The 24775-nt window shown below is 34.0% G+C and overlaps 1 protein-coding gene and 1 long non-coding RNA gene across 6 annotated transcripts in view; one reads left to right on the forward strand and one right to left on the reverse strand.

The window, feature by feature from the left end:
• The window catches only part of LOC145688349 (cadherin-like and PC-esterase domain-containing protein 1), a 1309510-nt gene that overhangs the window by 501408 nt on the left and 783327 nt on the right, over nt 1-24775 (reverse strand). For all 4 annotated transcript variants that reach the window (XM_081762492.1, XM_081762493.1, XM_081762494.1 and 1 more), the window contains one exon: nt 15274-15374. In XM_081762492.1, the coding sequence (XP_081618618.1) occupies nt 15274-15374 (101 nt within the window). The remainder of the gene's footprint in view (nt 1-15273; nt 15375-24775) is intronic.
• LOC145688351 (uncharacterized) overlaps nt 1-24775 on the forward strand; it is a 107871-nt gene that overhangs the window by 78123 nt on the left and 4973 nt on the right. For both annotated transcript variants that reach the window (XR_014131883.1, XR_014131882.1), the window contains exon 2: nt 23367-23516. This is a non-coding gene — a long non-coding RNA (uncharacterized LOC145688351). The remainder of the gene's footprint in view (nt 1-23366; nt 23517-24775) is intronic.

Below are 24775 nucleotides of genomic sequence, written 5' to 3' on the forward strand. Positions count from 1 at the left end.
TTTATCATCGCGATCAATTTGAGAGACTGCGTAAAGAAATAAAATCTGACATAAAATTAGCCTACAAAACTTTTATTTGAAACTCAGAATGCTCAGTCAACAAAAACCCAAGCTAGATCTGGAGCTTTATTAAACACAAAACACAGCATTTGTCATCAAACTCCCTTACATACAATGGTCATGATATCCAACATGTCAGTGAAATGGCACAGGCATTTGCACCTTATTTCCATTCAGTATACAACAATGTACCTGCCACATACAACGTTGACTCTTTTCTCGCTAATCAAACCGAATGTAATATATTAGACAACTTTCAATTAGATGAAATAAAACTCGAAGAAATAGGAAATGCTATACGAGCGTTGAAACCAAAAGCATCTTGTGGTCCTGATAACATTCCCCCTTATGTTGTGAAAGGTTGCAGTGATATATTGAAATATCCACTTCGCACTATATTTAATATTTCTATTAGAACAAACACTTTCCCAGATAAATGGAAAGAAAGTTTAGTCTGTCCATTACCAAAATCTGGAAACAAGAGAGAAATAGAAAATTTCAGGCCAATTGCTATTCTATCGCCCTTTGCAAAAATTCTTGAAAGTATATTATGTGCGCGAATTTTAAATCATGTAGAACCTGTTCTTTCAACTTACCCAACACGGCTTCTTACGTAATAGATCTACTTCGACAAACTTATCAATTTTAACAAATTTTATAGTAACAGAATTAGATAGAGGCGGTCAAGTAGATGTCCTTTATACTGATTTTAGCAAGGCATTTGACGTCGTTGATCATGATGTCTTGCTACTGAAAGTAGCATCTCTGAATTTTTCGAAACAAACAATAGAGTATCTTATATCATACTTGCATAACCGAAAACAATATGTTTCATACAAAGGATTTGTTACTGAAAAATTTAATACTCTATCAGGAGTCCTTCAAGGATCTAATCTAGGTCCTCTGTTGTTTCTTCTTGTTATTAATGATATTCCTCTATGTATTAAAACTTCTCACGTTCTTCTATTTGCCGACGATCTCAAATTATACTCCAAAGTAAGTTCAATTGATGACTGCGTGAAACTTCAACAAGATCTAGAGTATTCAAATGTGGTGTAATAAGAATAAATTAGTCTTAAATGTTTCCAAATGTAAATCTGTATCTTTCACGAGGAAAGAAAATCAAATTAACTTTACGTATACAATAGGTGGCACTTCCTTGTCCACCCCAAGTACTGTCAAGGATCTGGGAGTTGTATTTGATAGCAAATTAGCCTTTACTCAACACATTGACGCGATAACGAGTAGTGCATATAGAAACCTAGGTTTAATTTATAGGATAGGTCAGGATTTCTACAAACAATCAACATTTATAGGGTTATATTTTTCATATGTGAGGTCAAAATTAGAATACTGTTGTACTGTTTGGATACCAAATGTCACTAAATACACTAATGCAATAGAAAATATACAATTTAAATTCTTAAAAATGCTTGCATACAAGAAAACCGGTTTCTACCCAAAGTATGTCCCCTATGAAGACTTGGTAAGGAATTTTAATTTTCAAACATTAGAAAAAAGGAGATGTGTTTTTGATTTGTTGTTCTTACATAAATTATTAAATGGTAAAATTGATTGTCCAGAATTAGTTTCAGAAGTATTATTACGTGTCCCAACAGGTAAGACTAGAACAGCAAACGCTGGGACTCTCTATTGCAGAAAAGCAAGAACAAAAATATTACATAAGTCTCCTAGGTGGAGAATGTGTGCTTCATATAATGAAATGATAAGATTTCATGTAATAGATGTGTTTAGTATGTCAGAGAACAAGTTCAAAAGAATTATTATGCAATAACTTATGTATAATTAAATAACGTATATTTGTGTATGTTTATAATATATGTATAATAGTGTATGTTAAAGAATTTTGTATACGACACTATAACTGGGCATTAAGCCTGTTGTGTTGTCCTAAATAAATTTGTTTAAATATTTCTTTTCTACTATGCTTGTCTGTAGCTTCAGTACATAAGCCTTTATAATTAGATGCCCAACATATTTGGCAATCACGCAGATAACAACACCAAAGATTCTACACTTGTGTTAATTCAACATACAGGCTGTGTGTCATTTCAACTACCGGCATTTGACACACAACTGCAAATAGAGAGTGAGTTGTTCTAACCACCTGTTTGTGTTATGTTTTAGCACAATCGTGTTAACACATATGCATGTCGTTGAAATAACACAACGACTTTTTACAGTGTATAACTAACTAACTCAATGGCCCGGAGGTTCAATGCCGCGTTCACAAAAGCTCTCCACTGACTTCTGCCCTCAGCCAACTGGATCAAGTTTTTACATTGCATTCCTATTTCTGTGAGATCCATCTTAATATTGTCCTCTCATCTGCGCCTAGGTCTTGCTAATGGTCGTTTTCCTATTGGATTTGCAGTTCTTACTTTCTTCCTTTCACGCTACATGACCTGATGACCCTAATAATGTTTGGTAAATTATATAAATTATGCAGTTCCTCGTTATGAAGTTTCCGTCATTACTTTTTCTCTTGGGTCCAGGTATTTGTATCAGGACCTTATTTTCAAATACTTTCACTTTGCATTCTTCCCTCAGAGTAAGCGACCATACTTTGCAACCATACAGTACAACGGGCACGACTGTCGTTTTATATATCGACAGAATTCGCAACGACAAACGATTTTGAACTCGATAATAACATGAATTCCCTGCTATCAATAGACATTTAATTTTTTCATGGACATGGTTTTGCTCTGTTAATACTGATCCTAGATATTTGAAAGTATCATGGGTATCTGTGTACATTTTTTATTGAGGTCGTTAAAATTCGAACAGAGAAAGGTTAAAAACACCTAAGCTTCATATTTCAGAAATATTCATACAATATAAAGGAAGAAAGAATAAATTTTTCACATAATGTTCTTTTATTTTTAATACGGTTAAATTAACATCATACCTACAATGGCCGTTTGCGGCTTTAATTTTGTAAACCGGGCTTCTGAAGCTCACAATAAAGCGTTTCCCAAATGCAAAAGAATGCATAAGCGATATTCAAGGCCAAAACCAATGTTAGTTTGTATTTGTTTCTTGGTTTATAATACTTTTCTTTTGTCTGCCAGTTTGAATTTAGGCAACCTGTACAACACACATGGCTTCCACGAACTTGATAAAGTGCTTAGACAACGTACGTGACCGTTGTAATATGTTCACTTGGATAACTTACACTTGTTGGGGCCTAATGAAATGTCAGTTCGAAAACCAATAAAGGTTGTCAGCCCTGAACTTAACATAGGACTCATAACTACTGAACGATGTACAGACGTTTTTTAATAGTAGAATCTACTACATGAAAACAAAGTTGATACTTACTGAGAAAATCGTAAGAAGTCAAAATGCGAAAATTTTCTTTTTATAGGAAAAAAAAACCTCCCTCCTATATATTAATTTTTGGAACCCGTTTGTTCATTAGAGCAAATTTCGAAATTGTATCCGTATTGATGTTAATAATCAACAAAGTAATGAAACAAAGAAAGTGAGAGGAGATGGGGGAATCGCGAGAAAACCCAACACACAGTGTTTGCCCACCACAAAACTCTCGTACCAGGAACTGAAATTGAGCCAGGGACCCCACGCTCTAGAGGAGAGCATCCTACCAGTAAGCCACATTATTATTATCTATTGTAGAGAAAACAGTTTTGTTTTCTTTTTAACATTTAACCTTTAATTCCTTACGCTGTATTTGTAATTGAATACAAAGCGAAATATGTAATTAGCTTTACTCAGTAACTCCTCACACTCGTTTATTTATTGATAATGTATAATTGATTGGTGATTAGAGATTATAGTAGTTCTTTCAAAAATGAAATTTGCATAATTATTTCTCACAAAGGTCCCTAATCGATTTTCCTATAACATCGAATTTACAAGGCAAATTCTGAACCTTTGAAAGCAGGAGCTTCTTGCCTATGCTCCTAAAAGTGAAAAATTAAATTTTGATAAGAGCAGTGATGTAAGCATTTCTTCGAGGTTACGCAAAGCTGATTCTCGTCTTGAAAGCACCCTCTCGTACTCTCTCAACCCTCACTGCGATTTTTATTTTTTTCTTCTTTTTTTCTTTTTTTTTTTTCGTTTTCGTGCTGCAAACTACGCATGCTTTTTCAATGAGTATGTCTACAAAGCGAGCGCGTTAGAATCCCAGCACTCAGGATATCGTTCACGCATTTGACGATAGATGGGAGGAGTGTATACTGACACTGAAAATTTAGAAACCCAAGTTGCAAGTTCTATGCGTAAGGGAAAGACAGTCTAGTCTGTAGAAAGCTGAAAAACTAAAGCAAAAGTGACATAACCAGAAAAAACAGCAACTTTTTTTCATTTTTTCTTTCTTTTTAGCTAGAGCAAAGCACGTGTCATTTTTCAGAGGACCAGAAATGCTTGAAGAAACATGAGAAAAGAGATACCTTATTCTCTTAAGTTACGAATGAAGAAGATATGAAGAATTACGGCCTGAAGCAATGCTCATCATTCATTCATTAAAACAATAGTAACAAAAAAATCAAAATCAAAATTCAAAAACAAGAATTAAAAAATAAAAATGAATATTAAAAACATTAATATAAATCATTTTTTGCAATTATTTACTTTTATTTTTGCATTCTATTCACAATTTTCATACCATCTATCCACATTTAATCTTGCTATTGTGAGGTACATGGTATTCTCCATTAATTTGAAACTCCGAGCTAGTATCCGTAGTAATTTATGTATCCTAGTTGGCCTACAAATTTTAGTTTTGTGTTTTTACCTTCTTATCAATGCCGAGGTTATGAAGGCAAAACCTCTGGATCAACCTTAGTAAGAACAACTGGCAACCGGATTCGAACCCTGGACCTCCCGATTGCCGAAGAAGACTACTAACCATCAGCTCATGCCCGCGTGATTTTCTTTTTCTATATGCACGTGCTTGTTGAGGTTGAATTCAAGGCAAAACTTCTCTACTTTTTTTCGTCAGTTTTCCGCATATAATTATTAAGCGGTCTCTTCAGTGAGTATTACTAAAATTGTGGTTGCTTAATACAATTTATACGGTTCCTTTGGTCAAAGATATTTCATATCATCTGCTGCAACCCAACTCTTTCGTAAGTGAGACGATGTGGTGAGAAACGACCTAAACTGTGAGGACTTATCTTACATGGTGGTCTGTGAACCCGCCAAATGCACAGATTCAATCCTTGATCATCGTTCTTAATGTTTGTGTTGGAGTATTAATGTTATGACCACGGATGCTAGGTTGCCATGGTGACCAGAAATACAAGTTTGGCCCCTCGCTAATTTACGTTCAAAATATGGAACCCAATGCATCAAATTAGATTTGTATTACCATGACGATTGGTTTTCAAAACTGGGAGCTAGTTCAGAAGAAAATATTTCAAACATTGATTACAACTATACCTGAATTGTAATTGCAGGTTCAAAAATAGTTATAGAATTGGGTTAAATATTCACTGGACAGACGAGATAAGTAACTTGAATAATAGCGTTGTAAAATTCATATAAATATATTTGTGTAACCTGAAAGAAAACACATACAGGTTACTATAGTAGTATAGTATCTAAGACAGAAAAGAAGGTTAAAAGGCTGCGGAAAATACGTAACATAAATCATTTGTGCAAAATACTCTTGTCTTTTATATTTGAAAATATGGCAATCCAACATGAAAGTTGACTGCTTATGTATATCGGTTACTATCCGAGGTTTAGCTTCTATGCCTGTGTGAATGTGTTCGAAAAATAGATCGTTTTCGAAGCCCTGAAGCAGCAGCAGTGTAGACAGATTCAAAGTGTTGATTTCTTTGATTCTCGATCAGTTTATCCGACTTTTCATCTTTTCTAGTTTCTGCAAATGCCACGCTGCTACCGAATAATCAACACTTAGTTTCTCTGTAACCTTTCGTGCCGTGTTCAACAAGTCTGCTTCAGGGATCAGCTTCAATTCGTAATCTTCTCTCTCTTAAAAAAAAAAAAAAAAAAAAAAAAAAAAAAAAAAAAAAAAAAAAAACAATGACATTAGTAATATTTCTCATCAGAGTTTTCAGAGCCAATCTTCCATCTGTGTATGTTCGATCACATTGCCTTAAGTCTTCATCCCGGCGAAATTAAAATACCGCTAATTTTACAGAAATTAGTATGTGATATCTTCAAATAGATAAAAGATAATCGAAATGTGAAAGAAGAACGCCCTAGACAATATTATTTTACATGAGAAACCGTTATCACGACTCACTTATCTGCTTTCGATTTTGAGCCATTTTGAAAATCGGCATTTATTTTCGCGTTTCTAAACAGCTGAAAACGGAAAGCCACTAGGTGACTTGTGATAACGGTACCTCACGCAAAATAATATTGTCTAGGGCGCTCTTGTTCCATATTTCAATTATCTTTTATCTATTTGAAGATATCACATAATTACTGTAAAATTAGCGGTATTTTAATTTCGCCGGGATGAAGACCCTTAACTTAACCCTTACTTTCATGAATGTTTCGAATAATTTCAGCTCCTTCTGCGACGCTGAAATAGTTACGCTGAAGTACGTTTTGCAAAAATTTTATGGCTTCTTATCCACTGAAACATGTAAATAGACAAATACACATGAGCATCTCCTATGGTGCATATATCTACGAAAGTGCTGAACATAAACTTTCGAATCGCATTAACAAGGCATACAACCATCATATTTTGTGACAACTTGTATGTGTCAAAATAGACGTAACCGATTTTCTACATTAATTTTGGGCAACCCAACCAAATACGACACGAAGATATCTTGTAGTTCATCAGAATAGTATATGCTTGGAAGCCTGCAGGACAAGGTTCACTACAATTTCCGCCACATTAGTCACGTTGGATTTAGACACCGGCTGCCACTGGTCCTATTGCTAAATTAATCTACCAAGAATACTTTTTGCACTATTTGCAAAAGTCAAGTTCCGAGTGTAGACTATTGACTATCCAGCTTGCAGCTATCCGTTCTCCGTACTAACTAACTAACTAACTCTATGGCCTATAGAACCCGGAGGTTCAATGCCGCGTTCACAAAAGCTCTCCACTGACTTCTATCCTTAGCTAACTACATCCATTCTAGCTACACGACCTGCCCACCTAAGCCTCCTAGACTTGACGACCCTAGCAATGTTGGGTAAACCGTATAAATTATGTAGTCCCTTGTTATGAAGTTTCCGCCATTCCCCATTCCCGTTCCTCTTGGGTCCGAATATTCTTCTCAGGATCTTGTTCTCAAATACTTTCAGTCTATGTTCTTCCCTCAGAGTAAGCGACCATGTTTCGCAACCATACAGAACAACAGGCATGATTATAGTTTTATATATTTTAAGCTTCAAATTCCTCGACAGAATTCGCGACGACAAGAGATTTTGAACCGAATAGTAACACGAATTCCCTAGTTTTAGTTGACATTTAATTTCTTCGTGAATATGATTTTTCTCTGTTAACATTGATCCTAGGTATTTGAAGCTATCCACTTTATCAAAAGTATTATTTAATATTTTAACGCATCCATAATTTGACGTATTACGGTCCCGACGCACTTCCATGTATTTCCCCGTACTATCATTCCTTTTTCTTTTTTTAAGAAAAGAGAGAGAGAGAGAGAGAGAGAGAGAGAGAGAGAGAGAGAGAGAAATTCAGTAATAAATTATGGATATATATATATATATATATATATATATATATATATATATATATATATATATATATTTCCGTTCGACTTTTAACGCTTTCATAAAAACGCGATTGTGCCAAGAAGAAGTAATCATCTATCAAACGACATTTTTAAAAAATCGGAAGTTTTACATCCTTCAGGTCTATCCCTTTACATATGTGTAATCATTTACGTATTAACGTTAATATTTTATTTTACACGTTTTCTCAACCTGTGATACACGAGCCGCTGCTGGATGGTACGTACACTTACTGTAGTACACTAGTGAAAAAGTAAAGAAGCCCTGGTTTACATTATTTTATATTTCCTGCAATTAAGTTAAACGTTATTAAATTTATCTTAAAATGTGTACAATATCTTTATTCCTGGACTTCTTTTTTTATGTATTATTTTTTAAACATACAGTACAATACAGAGCAAATGTTCATAAGGTATTGGTCTGTACTAAGAGGTCAAAAATATTAATACGAGCGGAATTGGATATAAAATTGTGTTTTCAATGGTTGGGTGGAGCAGGAATTGAGTAATCACAGAACTCCGGTCTATCCGGCTTGCCCTTTCGCCCCATTAAACCGGAGAGTCAGGAGTATATTTTATATACATTTACGGGACGAGGCGAGACGGGAAATTTTCGAAACGAAACGAAACGAAGCTTGCGGAGAATCAAAACAAGACTAGGAAATAACTCTTCGAAATCGAGACAATACGATATTTCTATTAAAAACAATACGAGATGCAAAAACCTTATTTCTCGTCTGGTCTAGTCTAGTGGACAACGCTAGTCTGAATTGTTTCTTACCTACCGCGACTTACAGCAGTGGTTTTGTAATGTTGTGAGCTGCATATTTTTCATATTCTGTGAGTTCTGTGATTACTGTCACAAGTAGCATTTCTTCCAGTGGTTATGTGGGCACTTCACGTAACCACATGTACCATATCATCCAAACGTTGTATTTGGCCGATGAAGAAGCGCCAATTCACATAGTTGGAACAATTGAGACATGGTTGAATGAGCATCGGGATGAATACAACATCTCCCCTTAAATCCCCAGACCTCAACATTATTCAACACTTGCAGTCAGTTCTGGAACTCAGCGACTCCGAAGTAGATTCGTCCTCCATCCACACTGACGGAAATAAAATGCTGCACTGCATGAGGAATGGCATAACTCATATGCCATAATTCCACAACAAATCAAAGTTATTTTGCAGGCTAACGATACAACACAGCATTCAGTTAAGTCAGCTAAGATGGTGAAGGATATTTCTTCCTGAGTCTGAGCTCCAGAACTAACCAAAAGATTTCATAATGTTTAAGTACGGGGATTGTAGTTTATTCTGCTGTTTATAAAAGCACACCTCAGCAGTTCCAGCAGTGGGAATTGGTGCAGTGTCATCTTGCAAATTTGCCTCATTGGCTGGAAACACAATTTAGATCATGGGGTGCATGATGCCACTAAATTGTCCACATAATCACTGGTAATAATTTATCCTGTGACTAATGACAGGACCACAAAATAAAACGAATTTACGGTCCACAACATCACAGAACCGCCGCCATATATAACGGTACAGAGGAAATAGTTCAAAGCATAAGCTTCTTTGGGTACCCGCACACGTCCACAAACACGTCCTGTTGATGGAAATAGGCTGAAAAAAAACTTATCGAACCATATTACTCATTTTCAGTTATTGACAATCTACTGTGCATGTTCTCGGTGCTATTTTCTTTGCGCTAAAACGTTGCTGGCGGTGATAAGCTGTTTGGAACTTGCAATCTGACTGCAAATCGAACACGCGTTGAACTGTTCCAGGTTCTGATTGAGTATCGCAGTCACTTTTGCCAAATGCGATTTACGGTCCATAGTGACAATCCTCTTCAATAGTCGGCAATCCCTGGGAAGGGAGAAGGGGTTCAGGGAGGGTTGAGGGATGGAGTGAGATGTGAATGACATGTAAAAATAATAAAAAAAGATCTATATTAAGAGTCTACAGAGTCATAGAGATGAATAGTGATACTCTAGATGTCGTTTAATTCCGAATTCACCCCCCGTCGGTATGGAAAGTGAGAGGTGTAGATGGAAAGAGTAGCATTACGGAATTTTGTCATCACACTTTAATTGTAATACATATCTTAAGGGGAAAGGGGTTCAAATATTTTCTACTTCCCCCGTTCGAAGAAGGGGTGTCTCAGCTAACAATATATAAATATATTGTGAATTAATTATCATTTGTTAATCACTCTTGAAAACCAAAGGACAAAGCATCGTTTGTCAGCGTTAATATTTTAGAAAAAAAGTTGATATAACTAAGGCATAAATATTTGGTTACGATTGATGAGGAACTGTCTATTGGAGCTAATTATATATGCAGTATTTACAGAAAATGGGTAAGAGATAAATTGATTGCAAAATTTAACCTAAAAGAAAGAAGAAAAGCCACCAGGACAAAATGGTGCTTTATAAAAACAAACTGACGCTTCCCGCAATTCAGAACTTGTAGGTTTTCCAAGAAATTAAACAAATTAACTTCTGCAAGTCACCTGTACACCATGCGTCCTACGAAAGTATGCAATCAAGATAGTTAACCAACAAAAGGACATCTGCAATCAACTATTCCAAACACGCTCAACACATACCATGCCTTCTCAGAAAGCTTCCTGACAACACACACTTATTATTTCAACATCTACTTGTTTAAGAGCGTCTTCAGGCTTATTTAATGGACTATTATTATTATTATTATTATTATTATTATTATTATTATTATTATTATTATTATTATTATTATTATTATTATTATTATTATTATTATATACGTACAATAGTATCTATTGATAATGCCTTGACCAATGTAAAAGTTACATAAACGATTCAAGTACAGATTATTCAAAAATATAAGGTAAACTATATAACTAATACATTTCCATGAATCATTTCCTGTTAGCCATAGAATTCTAAATATATAATGATTATACGAGCCTTCCTTTTGGTGCTACACTGAGCACAACGTCAAGCTGTCATTAGGGAACAAACCTAATGATCATGAAGTTTAGCGCACTGGACAAATAATCCCTGTAAGCGACTGTTGGTTTATTCCAATCAACAAATTTATTCCCTAGGAATACTTAAATTTCTTCGTCAGTAGTGGGAGTGAATTGCTTTCCAGTCTATACAGCATGGAGATTAGTTTGTAAAACAATCAAATCAACTAGTTTGTCTGGAAATACTTGTTTCAATATGTCAATTGGCGTAGGTTTATTGATGTTTAAAATGCAGGAGCTCGGTCCTGATTTAGCAGAAAGGGATCATCGGGGTAGGTTGTACTGATTACTCCAGTAAGGTATTCGGATATTATCTGTAGTTGACGTTGTAGGCATGTGCTCTCCATCTGATTCGTCACACACTTCTGATGATTCACATGCCGATGATGATGATTGTGGTTGTGTTTCATAATCTGAATCATCACTTGTGTCAATTTCTGTTTCTGAAGCGGAATCAGGTGGAAATCAGAACAAAATTTTCCCTATGTCTCTATCTTTCAATCTTGGCTTCTCTACCTAGGTACAAAATGGTCAGAGAAATTGCAAGATGGTAGTGAAAATATACCACCACAGATTTCAGAGTAACAGCACAGTGGTAAGAAACTTATACCACCCACAAAGAACGTCGCAGAAATACTAAATATCAAACGAAGTTGCAAAGTGAAGGAAACTTCTTCTAACTAAGCTTTAGACAGAGAAGTGAAGCACCGAGAAAGTCTTTTATACTTAAAAAAAAAAAAAAAAAAAAAAAAAACGGAATAATTCCTACAAACAATGGCACAAATGATTTTACTGACAACAATACTGTATTTAGGTAAGAACGGTGCCAGCCCAAAACAATGTTGAAAAAGTGATATTGCGCGACATCTGTTTAGCTACGAAAAGAACTACTCAGCCAGAGGATACATTAGTAGTAAAAGTATACCGCCGTGCAACATTCACAGAAAATTCTCTAAAAGGTGGTATAATATTAGTGCCTTCATGCTTCAAAGAGTTAAAACCAGATGTCTGTTTATGTTTCGGAAATGGGTTCTGTGGTATTTTCGGGTTCTTCGTGAGATAATTACAAGACGACTTTAAGACACCGAAATATTGTTCTGTGACAAGAGAATGCCATTAAAATCCAAGAGAGGTTCCATGAGTACTTCCATTATATTTAAGGTTTCAATCTTCTGAGCCTGAATGTTCCAGGACAGGTATGGGACATTCTAAAACGTTCCGTAGATATGTTGGGCTATTCGAACTATCATTTACGTATAGAATAGAATAGAATAGAATAGAATAGAATAATATATTTTTGTTGTCATAAGCAATATTTGTTGCAACAGACAGCATCACAATTTAAACAATTATATACAAGAAAGAAAAAACATACAATTTACACCTTTTTTTCAAATTCCTCAATACTACATATAGAATTACTTACAAGAAATTAATTACAGTATTTTTTTTTTTTTAATTATTACTACACTTCATTCGTATATCTACTGGTAATGTATTGTACAGTCTTATGCCAGTATATTTAAAACGTTTTTTGTGTTTTGTCTAATCTAATATGGGGCATATTTGAATCATATTTATATCTAGTATTATATGAACGAATACTTTCCTGATTTCCCAATACTATCCTGATTTTCTTTAACATGCATAAGCCAGCTATAAATATATCTAGACGGAACTGTCATGATTTGCAGCTCCTTAAAAAATGGTCTACACTATAAATTATCATGTAATCCCTTTATAGCTCTTACAGCTTTCTTCTGCCATTGAAAGAGTTTGGGTGCTAGGCGAATTACCCCCACAATATTATACACCGTGAATAGAATGGAAAAAGGCATAGTATGCTGTAAAGAATATTGTTTCTGTAACTGCTGTTCTTAGCTTACATATTAAAATAATACTCTAAATAGTTTCCTACTTAAATTTTCAGTATGCATGTTCCAGTTTAGTTTCGGATCTAAATAATTCCCAATAGTTTTACATAATGGCATGCATCTACCGCAGTTATATGATTATTAAAATAATAATATATAGTTTCTGTTATGCATTCAGTAAGATAAAGTTTGTTACACTTTACCCATAGCAATGACATTTCCAACACTTCATTGCTTTCAGATTTTACATTGATTAAATTCTTAGCGATGTTTCTAGAAGATTTGTGTCGTCAGTACGTAAGATGGACTTATAAGGTAGAAAACTTGGGAAATCATTTACATAGATAGTAAAGGTCCGAGCACATTTCCATGAGGTAGTCCAGCTGGTACACTCAGAAAACTTGATCCTTCATTTGTAATACGAACAGTTGTTCGTCTATTACTAAGATACGAGTTAAATAATGTTAGCTCACTTCCTCTAATGCCATAATAATATAATTTGTCGATCAGACTGTCATGTGACACTGCATTGAAAGTTTTACTTAAATCTAGCAATGTTAAATGCGTATAGACATTGCCTTCAAAGCTATCTAATACGTGTAACAGGTAACACTATATTTTCCACAGCTTCCATGGAAAGGCCACATCTAAATCCAAACTACGATGAGTAGAACATTTTATTCTATTCTATTTTACTTTTTAAGTGAATTGATAATTGAGTTTTAATGTATTGTTAAAAAACGTTTTGATACAATTGACAGTAATGGTACAGGATGATAGTTATTAAAATTAATTTTATCCTTTTCTTATATGTACAAATAATGTAACTGACACTTTAAGACAGTCAAAGAAATTTCCTATTAAAAAATATTCAATTGAATAGGTACACCAGAACTTCAATTATATCAACGATTTTCTTCAACAAATTATTAGAAAATCATAAAGATCTTAGCTATTTGAAGATTTTAATTTATTAACAATTAATAAAACTTTTCTAGTGTTTAATGAAGTCCATTGAAAATTAGACTTAGTATTACTTATATTTTGCTCTGCAAATAAATTACTAAAATCAAATATTCGAATTTCAGAAGAAAAGCTTTCATTTTCTGACTTATCACTTAATTATGTTGTGTTATTTACAATATATTGATTAAGCTCATTGGTATGTCTCTTCTGAAATGATGTTAGTAGCATTTACCTGAATACTTACATTCATCGCAGTGATAGAGTAGAACTACGAACTAAATAACTTTTCTATCAGCAAGAAGACTGTCAAACAGTCAACGAGTCACATATTGCCACTGTTACAAAGGGTTACTCATTTACCACTTTCACAAGGAGGCACAAAGTGATTGATCTGCTACTCCCTTGAATGATGTCACTTATACGTCTTAAACTTTAAGAAAAAGAGTTTGTTTTTGTTTCAGCGCAAACTATAAACACAGAAAATTAAAAAAAAAGAAAGAAAAAAAGAATTTAACCGATCTACGAAACGCTATAAATTGTATGTGCAAGGTCCGACAGAAAGAAAATGACGGTAGTAAAATTGAAATTGTGACCAGACTGATTATATTTCACATATGGTCTTTTATTTTCGAAATGAACTACAACTCAAAGCATTTTTTCTTACAATAACTAATGAAACATACGGCATCTACCTTTTTTACATTACATTATTACATTTTTCTGATGATTTTCCGATGTCTGAGAGCCGTGTCACACTGGCGTAACTGAAATCTGTTTCTAATTTTCTTTTTTACATTTCTTAGATCAATTCTGCACAGATATGATCGTTGAAGTTGACCGTGACATTATACTAATTTTGCCACGACATTTCAGTTGTCATGGAGCTTTGGTCAGAAGAATATTAAGCATTTACTTTTGAGACTTAAAGAAAACGAGTTAGTGATTGTTAGTTAGCGTGCATTCCGTTGGAAATTCAACATTCATCAAAATCACAGTGTTCCAGGCCGTAATATCATAGTTTCGTGGGTTATGAAAATTCGGGAAACAGTCTGAGCCGTGAAGAAGAGACTTTCAGGAAAACCGCGATACGTTCGAACACCAGAATGTGTGCGTCGCTCTACTCTGCAAAGTCAACGGAGATGTGCAATAAAACTATGCTCATGTCCTTGGAATTTCTGACTGCTCTGTACGCAGAGTATTTCATGTGGATCCCAATTCTCACGCTTATAAACTTACTGTTATGCAACAATTGAGTGCTTCGAATATGATAATTAGAAATCTTCGTTGCAATGGCATTTTGAATATTCTCAACGTGAAAATCATTTGGAAAATGTATTTTAAAAAAAAAGTAGGAGGAGCATCTTCCATATCTAGATGTTGTAAGCAAAACACTTTGAGTTATAGTTCAATCCAGAAATAAAATATAATTTGTGAAATACTGAGTCTAGTCACAATTTCAATTTGAAAACCGTTAGCTTCTTTCTGCTGGACATTATACTTTCTTCTAATATATAAATTAATGAACACTACAGAAACCATTCAAACGTTTTCTCCTACTTCCTGACTGAAATCTATATAAAAAGAAATTAACTGAATTAATGTTACAGAATCTTACCTGAACAATCTGAAGACGTGGATTCACCTTTCATTTTAGAATCATCAGCATATACTGCATTATTATTATTATTATTATCATGGACACTCTGAAGATTAAAGCTGAAAGTTGAATAATATCAATATTAGTACAGTAGAATCCTAAGACACTTCACATATACAGATTAACTATTATAATATCGTTACTATTATTCTAGATCATAATTCACAGTCACCACCCAATGAGAGTTTTATTTCATCAAGTTACATAATATTGCCACATACAGGGACTAAGCTGAGTCTTAGAAATTTTCCGCATTATGAAGAATCTTTAGATTTTTTAGATATTAAGCATTTCCCCATCCTATTATTAAATGTTATATATATATATATATATATATATATATATATATATATATATATATATATATATATATATATATATATGTGTGTGTGTGTGTGTGTGTGTGTGTGTTAATACATAAAGCAGTTAGCTTTGCTTAAATAGAAATAAATAGTTTAGGTAATAATAAAGTATTTTATATTTTGCTTTAAAAGTAAGTACTAGCAGTGCTTAAATCTTGATTTTAAATCTGATTTAAACTATCCACTTTGGCTTCATCAGATACATAGTGTCTGATTAAGCCAAAGTGGATAGTTGGAGAAACTGTTACATTTGCTCAACGAGCAGTTTAAATCAGATTTAACTCTGTTAAAAGGAAAGCTTGTACAATGGAAAATTTACAGTTCATTTTAAAATTTTTACAAGTTGGGTGGCACGGTGATTCGATCCACAAGGATAATGAGTTTTCTCGGCGTTCTTCTAGTTTTTCCCCACATTCTTAATTCACCAATTCTTCCAAGGTCATTCACTTTACTCAATCATCTGTTAACCTAAAAAATGTAAGAGTAGGACGTTAAACTAAAGATTTATTTTTTTTTTCTTTTCGGATTCAATGGTGTTATTTTTTTCAGTTACTCATGCAGGATGATCCAGAAGGAATTGTGCGCTAGAGATTTATAAATAAATGTGAACCATGTATCTTGAACTAAGGAGATAATATGACATACTTTGCAACACCACCATATTAACAGAGTTGCCAGCCCAGCTAAGTTGTATTATTTCAAATGTCATTACGACAGATTATTATGTATTTCAAACCTACATTTTAAACAAGAAGTTCCAATCGTGCATTTATCATTCACTGTTACAAACTACTGACGCTACAGTATCACAAACACCCAAATTTCGGAGGTCTCCACAACAGTAGCAACACATATGAAACAGACGGAGCAATTCACATCTAAAATACCTTGATGTCGAATAGTGTGATCGTGGTATAGGGTATTTCAATTTGATAGGAACAAAGTTGCAAGGGACTAAAAAATGTTACTTTTTTTTAAGAGGCTTTATTTGAAAATGCAAGCTTTCAGTTTAAAGTCCCATAATATAGGCTAACAGGAACAATGATTTAAGTAAGTGAATGATGATGGAAGAATTGGTGGAATGAGAATGAGGCAGGAAACAGGAGTACCCCTAGAAAACCCACGGACACAATGGTGCCTACCATATGGGCTTTATTTCGAGAAATTGTTTCGATAAGCATCACACCCAATCACGTAAAAGTCTCACTTCTGTTATTACTGTTGTAAAGACATCCTTAATTTGAATGTTTGTGATAGCGTGGCGTTCATAGTTTATAACACGGAATAATAAATGTGATATTGCAAGTTCGAACATACAAATATCAAATATATAATAATCTAATGCAGTACCATTTGAAAAACAATAATTTTATGTTGGATTGGTAATATTGTTAATCCCGCAGTATTGCAGAGTATCTCAAACAATTGCCTGCAGTCCATGTCGTCCAAAACTTCAGTGGTTTCTACTTACCAAGTTGGAAGACTGTTCAAAGATAAATCGTTCAGACTAATCTATACTACATCATGCACAGTAATATGTTCCATAAATCTAAATAATTGGCATCTCAGCCAGTTTATTATATAAAAATGATGCCTTTTTCTTAGATAAAGTTATCATCTAACTCGATCTGGTTTATCATCGTGTTGCTTTGATTAAAATATGTATCCTAAAAGGGTGGGAGCGGAGAGACTAAATCTATGGAAAAAACTGAGTATCTTACCATCCTGTCAAATTAGGAATTTGAAAGTTGGTATATAAACTCCACGTGAAAAATAAGTGGTAATGTGTCAAAGCGTTTGAGAATTCCCGTTTTAAGGGGGAATTATCTACAATTTCTTTCTTCATATTGAAAGCGATCTTACCTGTTGTTTGCGATCTAATTATGGGAAAACTGTTGAACAGTTTGGAGTGAATTTTAGAACATGGTAGGTATTAACTCTGAGCTAGGCTTTCAGAATATTTCTTTGATTAAGAGCGTATCTTAAGGTGGTATAGGGGGTTCAAACTTTATCTAAAAGTACATTATGCCACGAGTGCCAAGGTAGAAAGATGAAACTCGACATGTAAACTCTTAGTTGAAAATAAGGTGAAACATGTCTCGCCGTTTTCAAAAATTTCCGTTTTAATGTCAGAGAGGCGGGATTTTCTATAATTTTCTTCTCACATTGAAATCGACTTTGTCTGTTATTTGGGGTCGCATCACGCGTAAACGGTTGACCCGTTTGAAATGGATTTTGAAATATATAGTACCCAGGTTAAGCTGGTATTTTATCACGACATTTTGATTAAAGAGTTTATTTTAAGCGGGTAGGGATTCAAAATTTCTACAAAAATATAAAGTATCTCATGGATCTTTAAAGTATCTCATCTTTACACTTTCATTCAAATGCGTATCCTATTGGTGGTTCAAAATATTTACCACAAACCTATTCTCCCCATGGAAAGAACAGGCATTTCAGCTAGTAATAATACAACTATAATGCTGAAAGATTATAAGTTTCTGGAGGGGTTGACTAGTACACTCTTCAGTCAAACCTGATTTTAACTATCTATTGCATGCTTCATTTTTTAAATCTAACTTTTCGCAACAAATCCTATGGGATCGATTAGGAACCATTGCTGTACCAATACTGTGTGCACTGGTATCATTCATCCAGTTTTCACGGCTCCACTTGAGATGATTGTTAAGAGCTCTCAGGTGTCCATAACCTGTTGTTAAAATTGTTTCTATACCTCTTGATCCAGAAAATAAATTTCTTAGTATTATTTTCGACACTCTAGTAGGATAATTTTCCTTTCCAGCTTTCAAAGAGACAATTAAAGTGTACCGTGGTTCAGACGTGACACTTTAAATGATTAAAAGGCACCACTGCTAGTGCCATTAGAATAAATAATAGTGTACAAATAAGTCGTCAAATAAACAATATTAATCAACTTAGTATAGTAATTATGGAACCGGTTGTTAAATGATTTGGGCGACACCACTAATTGTGTTATGCATTGTCCGCAACGATATTGTATACAAGGGCGCCGATTTATCTATAACTTTCGGGGGGGGCATTCATAAAAAATACATATAACAATACATATAAGAAGAAAAAATTCATAGAAAAATACATATTCATAAAAATACAGGGGACCGAGATGAGCTTTGGGGAGGTCCGGGCCCCCCGCCCCCCAGGATCGGCGCCCTTGATTGTATGGACATATTTGTTTTAAATTAAATAAATGTCAACGTCTCCTCTTGACCGGTTATCAGTTGAACAAGCGATAGTCACTTAACAAAAGTTTCACGATATCTCATTAAAATGTTTTGTATGAAAACGTCAATGAAAAATCATATTTTTTTGAGTATTCGAAACGTCTTTACATGACTCTTTCTATTCGGAATAATCAGTTCTATAGCCTACCAAATGCCTCCTCTCTGGTCTAATGGCTATTGCGTGCACGTGGTTCTGAGTTCGATTACCGATGGGAAAGCCTCAAAATTTGAACACATTACGATAGTTCAGATTCAACTTTTAAGAAACATAGGTTCATGTCACATATAGCGTCGGTGCTGAAAGGGACGATAAACTCCAATCACATCAACCTACCAAGATGTTTCCATAATCTCCTGAAACACCCTGTATTTCTTCTGTAAAAGTCACTATACAAGTTAAAACTAAATGGAAATCACAGAGATGACACACTACTTTCTTTGGTGACTTTTCAAAATTGAAAACTTCACTCGAGAAAATACCCGTTTCCTGATAACTTGACAATTTGTTACAGAAGCAAGCAATCGGTACAAAAAAAAAAAATCGTGTGACGTCTGCAGAAGAGGAGTCCAACATTTGTGACGTAAGAAAGACCGCTAACACTGATAACTTGCCTACATCCTGGATGCAGACAGAAAATGTGGGAGAAGAAAATACGATAGATTCTCTGCATAGGCAAACTTCCAAAAACGTGGGAAGTTTTGAATTAGTTTTTTTTTTTCCTGGCTTCTCTGTCTCTCACAAACACGCAAAAGATGTGACGTTAGAATCTTTGCAGTCGCACGCCAAAATGAGTATTTCCCTTAAGAGAAGAAAGTTCGTTAGAACTATTCCGGAAATAAAACTAGTGTAGATCACTTCACTGCAGTAACTTTTTGCCTTCCTTTTCTTTCCGTCTATACACAAAACTCATGTTTTATTTTATGAATTTTCCTGTAGCTTTATACTGTAATATATTTCAGTAATATTACAAAGAATGCTTGTCAAATTTACTGTCATTGCAATGTTGTTAAATAAGAATGAGATGAATGATTGATACTAAATCAACAATCAATAATGACCTAATATCCACAGCATTCTTTACGTTGCTCCTAATTAGTGTCAAACAGTAACGGCATGCTAGTAAATTTTCAGTAACTCTGCAATTTTCACAGAAGAATAATCTTACAGTATAGGCACAAAACCTAACACACACACACACACACAAGTCTGAAGCAAAACATATCCCTCTTTGTTCGAAATAAGACAAAGTTCGTTTGCCAGTACCAACGTAATTTCATCTATTTAAGTTGCTTGTTTCAAATAAGATATTTGCTTATGCGATTTTTTCTTTTTTTTTTTTAATTTTTCCTAGCAAAGGAAAGACAATATACTTGACGAAGAACTGGACATTAGTTTACTGGATAGTAATGGATAACAGTTTCCGCATATCTATATTATCAGTCGATATTAATAGACTGAACTATTCCTTAAATATTTCTGTAAAAGTTAGAACAAAAGAGTTTTGATATTTTCTCACTACGTTATTTTATAGCGTCTTGAGTAACCTGAATGTATAAAAATAATATACAGAGGTTGATTCATTTATATTGAGCCAAAGTCAATGTGCAACTGTACCGTACATGCGTAGCTCATCGCCGTGAGATTTCCAGGAGGCAAGCAACAGTATCTCGTTAGTCAAACAGTAGTGTAGTTTGGTCAAGCGTAGTCTACTACCACTGAAATTGAACATATTCTGGGAGGAGTTCATTGTGGCTATTTCCGATGCTAAGTACACGACATCACGCATCGTAGAAATGTGCAAGTACCTAATTTTCCTGTAGGTAGTGTCGCTGTCAATCGTATTATACGGAAATATGCTGCACAGAGTCCTGGGCCCACCAGACCAACGCGAGCAGCTAGAATCGTTTCCCAGAAGGGAAATTACGGTGATTTCTAGTACAGGGGCAAACTATATTTCCAAAAGATGGAGCAAAATGTCAAAATCAATGCTGCGTACTCAGATTCATGCCCTGAGTGAAATGGATCAGCATGAAATCTCAGAATTGTACGGACAAGACGTGAACCAGATTGAACTGCACCAAGACAAGGTATCTACCGCCACGGCGAAAACATAGTTGGAATTCTATCGCCATACGAAACAGGAAACTGGGATTTCGGCAATTCCTTTCTCTGACATTCCTGTCAAGAGTCCAGCCCAATGGACTTTTTTGCTCTCGAACTCAAGCGGCTCCTGACTCATCCTGGAGCCCTCACTGTCACTGGTCTGTGTAAAGTCTGTAAAGAGGAGTGAGATGCAATACAAATGATCCAGATGCAACGCAGTCTCCTGAAATAGAATGTCCGATTTCGGGCAATAGTCAGTAAAGGTGGCCTGCAAATCGATCACAACTGGTGGTAGAAACAGAGAACGTTCCTAGGTAAGTGACACATTCAAATTTTGCTCAATATTATATTATGAAAATGCTCTCCACAGTTGGTCGCCGCAATATTAAGTGCAAAGATGTGAGAAAGACAGATGCATGTTGATTTATATATATTGAGCGTTGATAAAAGCGAGGGTTCATTATAATATAGTAAAATACTTTAAAATATTAATATTTTGTATATACTTCAGCGTAACTCGGTATTTAATTTAGAGTCATTTATTTTATTCTTATTTATAGATTTTCTTGTAGTTTGTTAATTGTTTTTTTTCTAAAATTTACACTGTTAGGTTTATTATTCATCAGCATTTCTAATATCACATATGTTTTTTTCTTTCAAGTTTTTTTTTTTTTTTTTTTTTTAACATTCCGTTAATTTCGGTTGAGATGCTTTAGCGAAATCAACAAGATCATTCGCAAACTGTATACATCTATTCCTATATTAATAGTTTCAACTGAAATACCGTCTTCCCTTGTAAACCATTCTTCAATATTTCCTCTAAACAAATATACAAATGGTGAGAGAAAATGTTCGTGTCGGGCCCTCCCTTTCCAGTTACACTTTCCCCTATCATTTCTTCCATTATTCTAACTCTTATATAGTCAACATATATAATTTTCTAATGAGCCTTCCATCTTTCCATCGCAAGGTAATCTTCTACAGCACTCATATCAATATTTCTCAGTTCATTCACTTCTTTTTGTCCTAGATCAATAAACATTAGATTCACTTTGTTGTTTTTCCTTTTCTACTAACCTTTAATTGATTGTCTCAGTAAGACAATACCATTACTTCTGCTCTATCACTACTAAATCTCAACCTTTTCCTCTCAATTTCAGGATTGGTTCTTTTACACAATCTTCCGTTCCGTACAGGAATATCAAATGAAATGACATTTCTAGCTTTACATTTCACGATTATCCCCTGTAGATTAAAGGATATGCATTAATTAAGGAAAGTGAACCATTTATACGAGAATTGGTAGGATGAAAATGTGAGAATAAACTGGAGAACCCGAAGAAAAAACAGGAACATAATATTGTGCACCACAAACTCACATTGACAAGGGATTCAACTAGGAACATCATAAACCAGAAATGAGCCATCTACCACTTAGCCACTATGCTCCAACATGAATAAATAGGGTTTGAGGCATATGCTAATGAGACTATAAGCATTACTTGATTTTTGACTGCATGCATGATGATTCCAATGAAATGCCTTTCTTTATTTCTTCAAAAGTACAGAGTGGAAACATACTTTATTATTCAAAAATCTGTGAAAGTTGATATTAAATTGAAATGAAGATGGTAGCATTGTTTAGCGATACACACATTTTTTCTTTCACTCCTTCGTGCCACATTTTGGGCTCAATCAAGGTTGAAGTTCAACTAAGCCTGCTTCACATATTGTGAGATCGTAAATATCAGGTTGGTAAATAAATAACAATATCTATTTACCTTTCGTTCTGAAAATGAAGTACTTTAGGGAATTTAATAGGTACAAAGTTGATTTATTTTATGTTCAAGGTTTTTTCTAACCTTCTCTTGTAGTTATATTCCATTTAAGTAAAATTTTTAGTTGACTGCTCATATTGCCTTCGAGTTCTCACACGAATACACATCTTTTCTTTACTGGAAGATATGCTGAGTGCTGGAAGAAACATTTACCGCAATCATTCATAGAAAATTATTTTCCGTTCCATGTTGATATCATGAGGACGATAGCTAAGAAGGAAACTTACGATATTCAGTTTTTCACGAAAATCAACTCCCTTGAGTTATACCCAAAGTAAACACATTGAAGTAAGAGCGTAACTCTTTAGTTTTGAGAAAATCTACAAGGAACAAGAACATTTCTTGATGTAATATTACATTATATTTTACTAATTCTGACATAATATTACATTATATTTTACAATCTCATTTTTACTACCTCACTTCTTGTTTGCTTACGTTATGTAACCATATCTTTTTTAAAACTTATTTTTTTTATTTTTAGGACAACATTATGTTGGTGCGAGATAGAAATGCTGTCTACAAACATATAAGAGACATGGGACATTCAGTTAATTGGAGTGAAGTGAAAGTGCTGGGCCAAGAGGAAAGAAAGTTAGAAAATGGAAAGAAGCAACATTTATTGAAATAAAAGGTGATTGACTTATGAACTGTAACACTGGACTTAAAATTGATGAACAGCGGTATAAGTTATTTAGGAGCCTTAAAGATTAAAAAAAAAAGTTAATTGTATAGGTTTATTTTTGTAAGTTTAGTATTATTACTTACTTATTTATTTATTTTTATTTATTATTTATATTACTTAATTAGTATTCATATTTAAAGATGTTAATTGTAAAGATAATTTTGTTAATTAGATTACGCCTAGTTATTAGAAATGAATGTATATATTTTCAACAGAGCGGAGGTGAACAGTAATTTTTGTTTCTGTTTTATATTTTAGTTTCTGGTGAAAGGGGATTGGCTGTGGTAGTCTATGGTAGTCAATCAGGAATCAGAAAATTATTTCGATGTCTCTTATATTAAATCTGTGTATTTATAATGTCTGATGAAGCCGAAGTGGATAGTTGGTGAAACTGTTACACACACACACACACACACACACACACACACATATATATATATATATATATATATATATATATATATATATATATATATATATATATATATATATATATAAACATACATATATATATATATATATATATATATATATATATATATATATATATATATATACACAATAAACGCATTGTTTTGCTCAGCGAGTAGTTTGACCCTGACAATAACACGTTACTAAATATCGCTTAAGGCACACCATACGATTTGAAGACGTGTTACCCAAATTGTTCTCCATAAATGTTGCATTCAGGTCAGCGTCATTGTCTAGAACTAGATCGTGCCAATAACAATCTTTTTTGAATTCAATTACTTCAATTTACGATAAAACGGAATGATTTAAGGTGGTAAAAAAATTGCTTTTTGTAGTCTAATTTTATTACCAGTAAGGAAAAATAAATTCCGAGAGGACATAGCTCAAAAGAGTTCACGATGATTACAACTTGCATAAACAATCATTTGCTTTCTTTCTTCTCTGTTGTTCTACATAGATTTATATGTATATTTCAGTTTCACCAATCTATTAATTACTTTTAGAAAATAACAGCTCTGTTATTAGAAATGACTATATTAAGTCCGAATCTACATTAGACAAACAAAATATAATTTTAAAAATATAAACGAATTAAATCATCATATCTAGTTGCTTAGAAATATTAGAAATAACTAACTTTACAATGATGGAAATACGCTACCTACACATTACAAGAACGTCCATAGGAAATCCTGAGGATATCCCGCCAGGACGTTAGGACGCCCCAGGTAAAACCG

This window comes from Thermobia domestica, chromosome 6 (genome assembly GCF_964235325.1).
Source record: "Thermobia domestica chromosome 6, izTheDome1.hap1.1, whole genome shotgun sequence".
NCBI lineage: Eukaryota > Metazoa > Arthropoda > Insecta > Zygentoma > Lepismatidae > Thermobia > Thermobia domestica.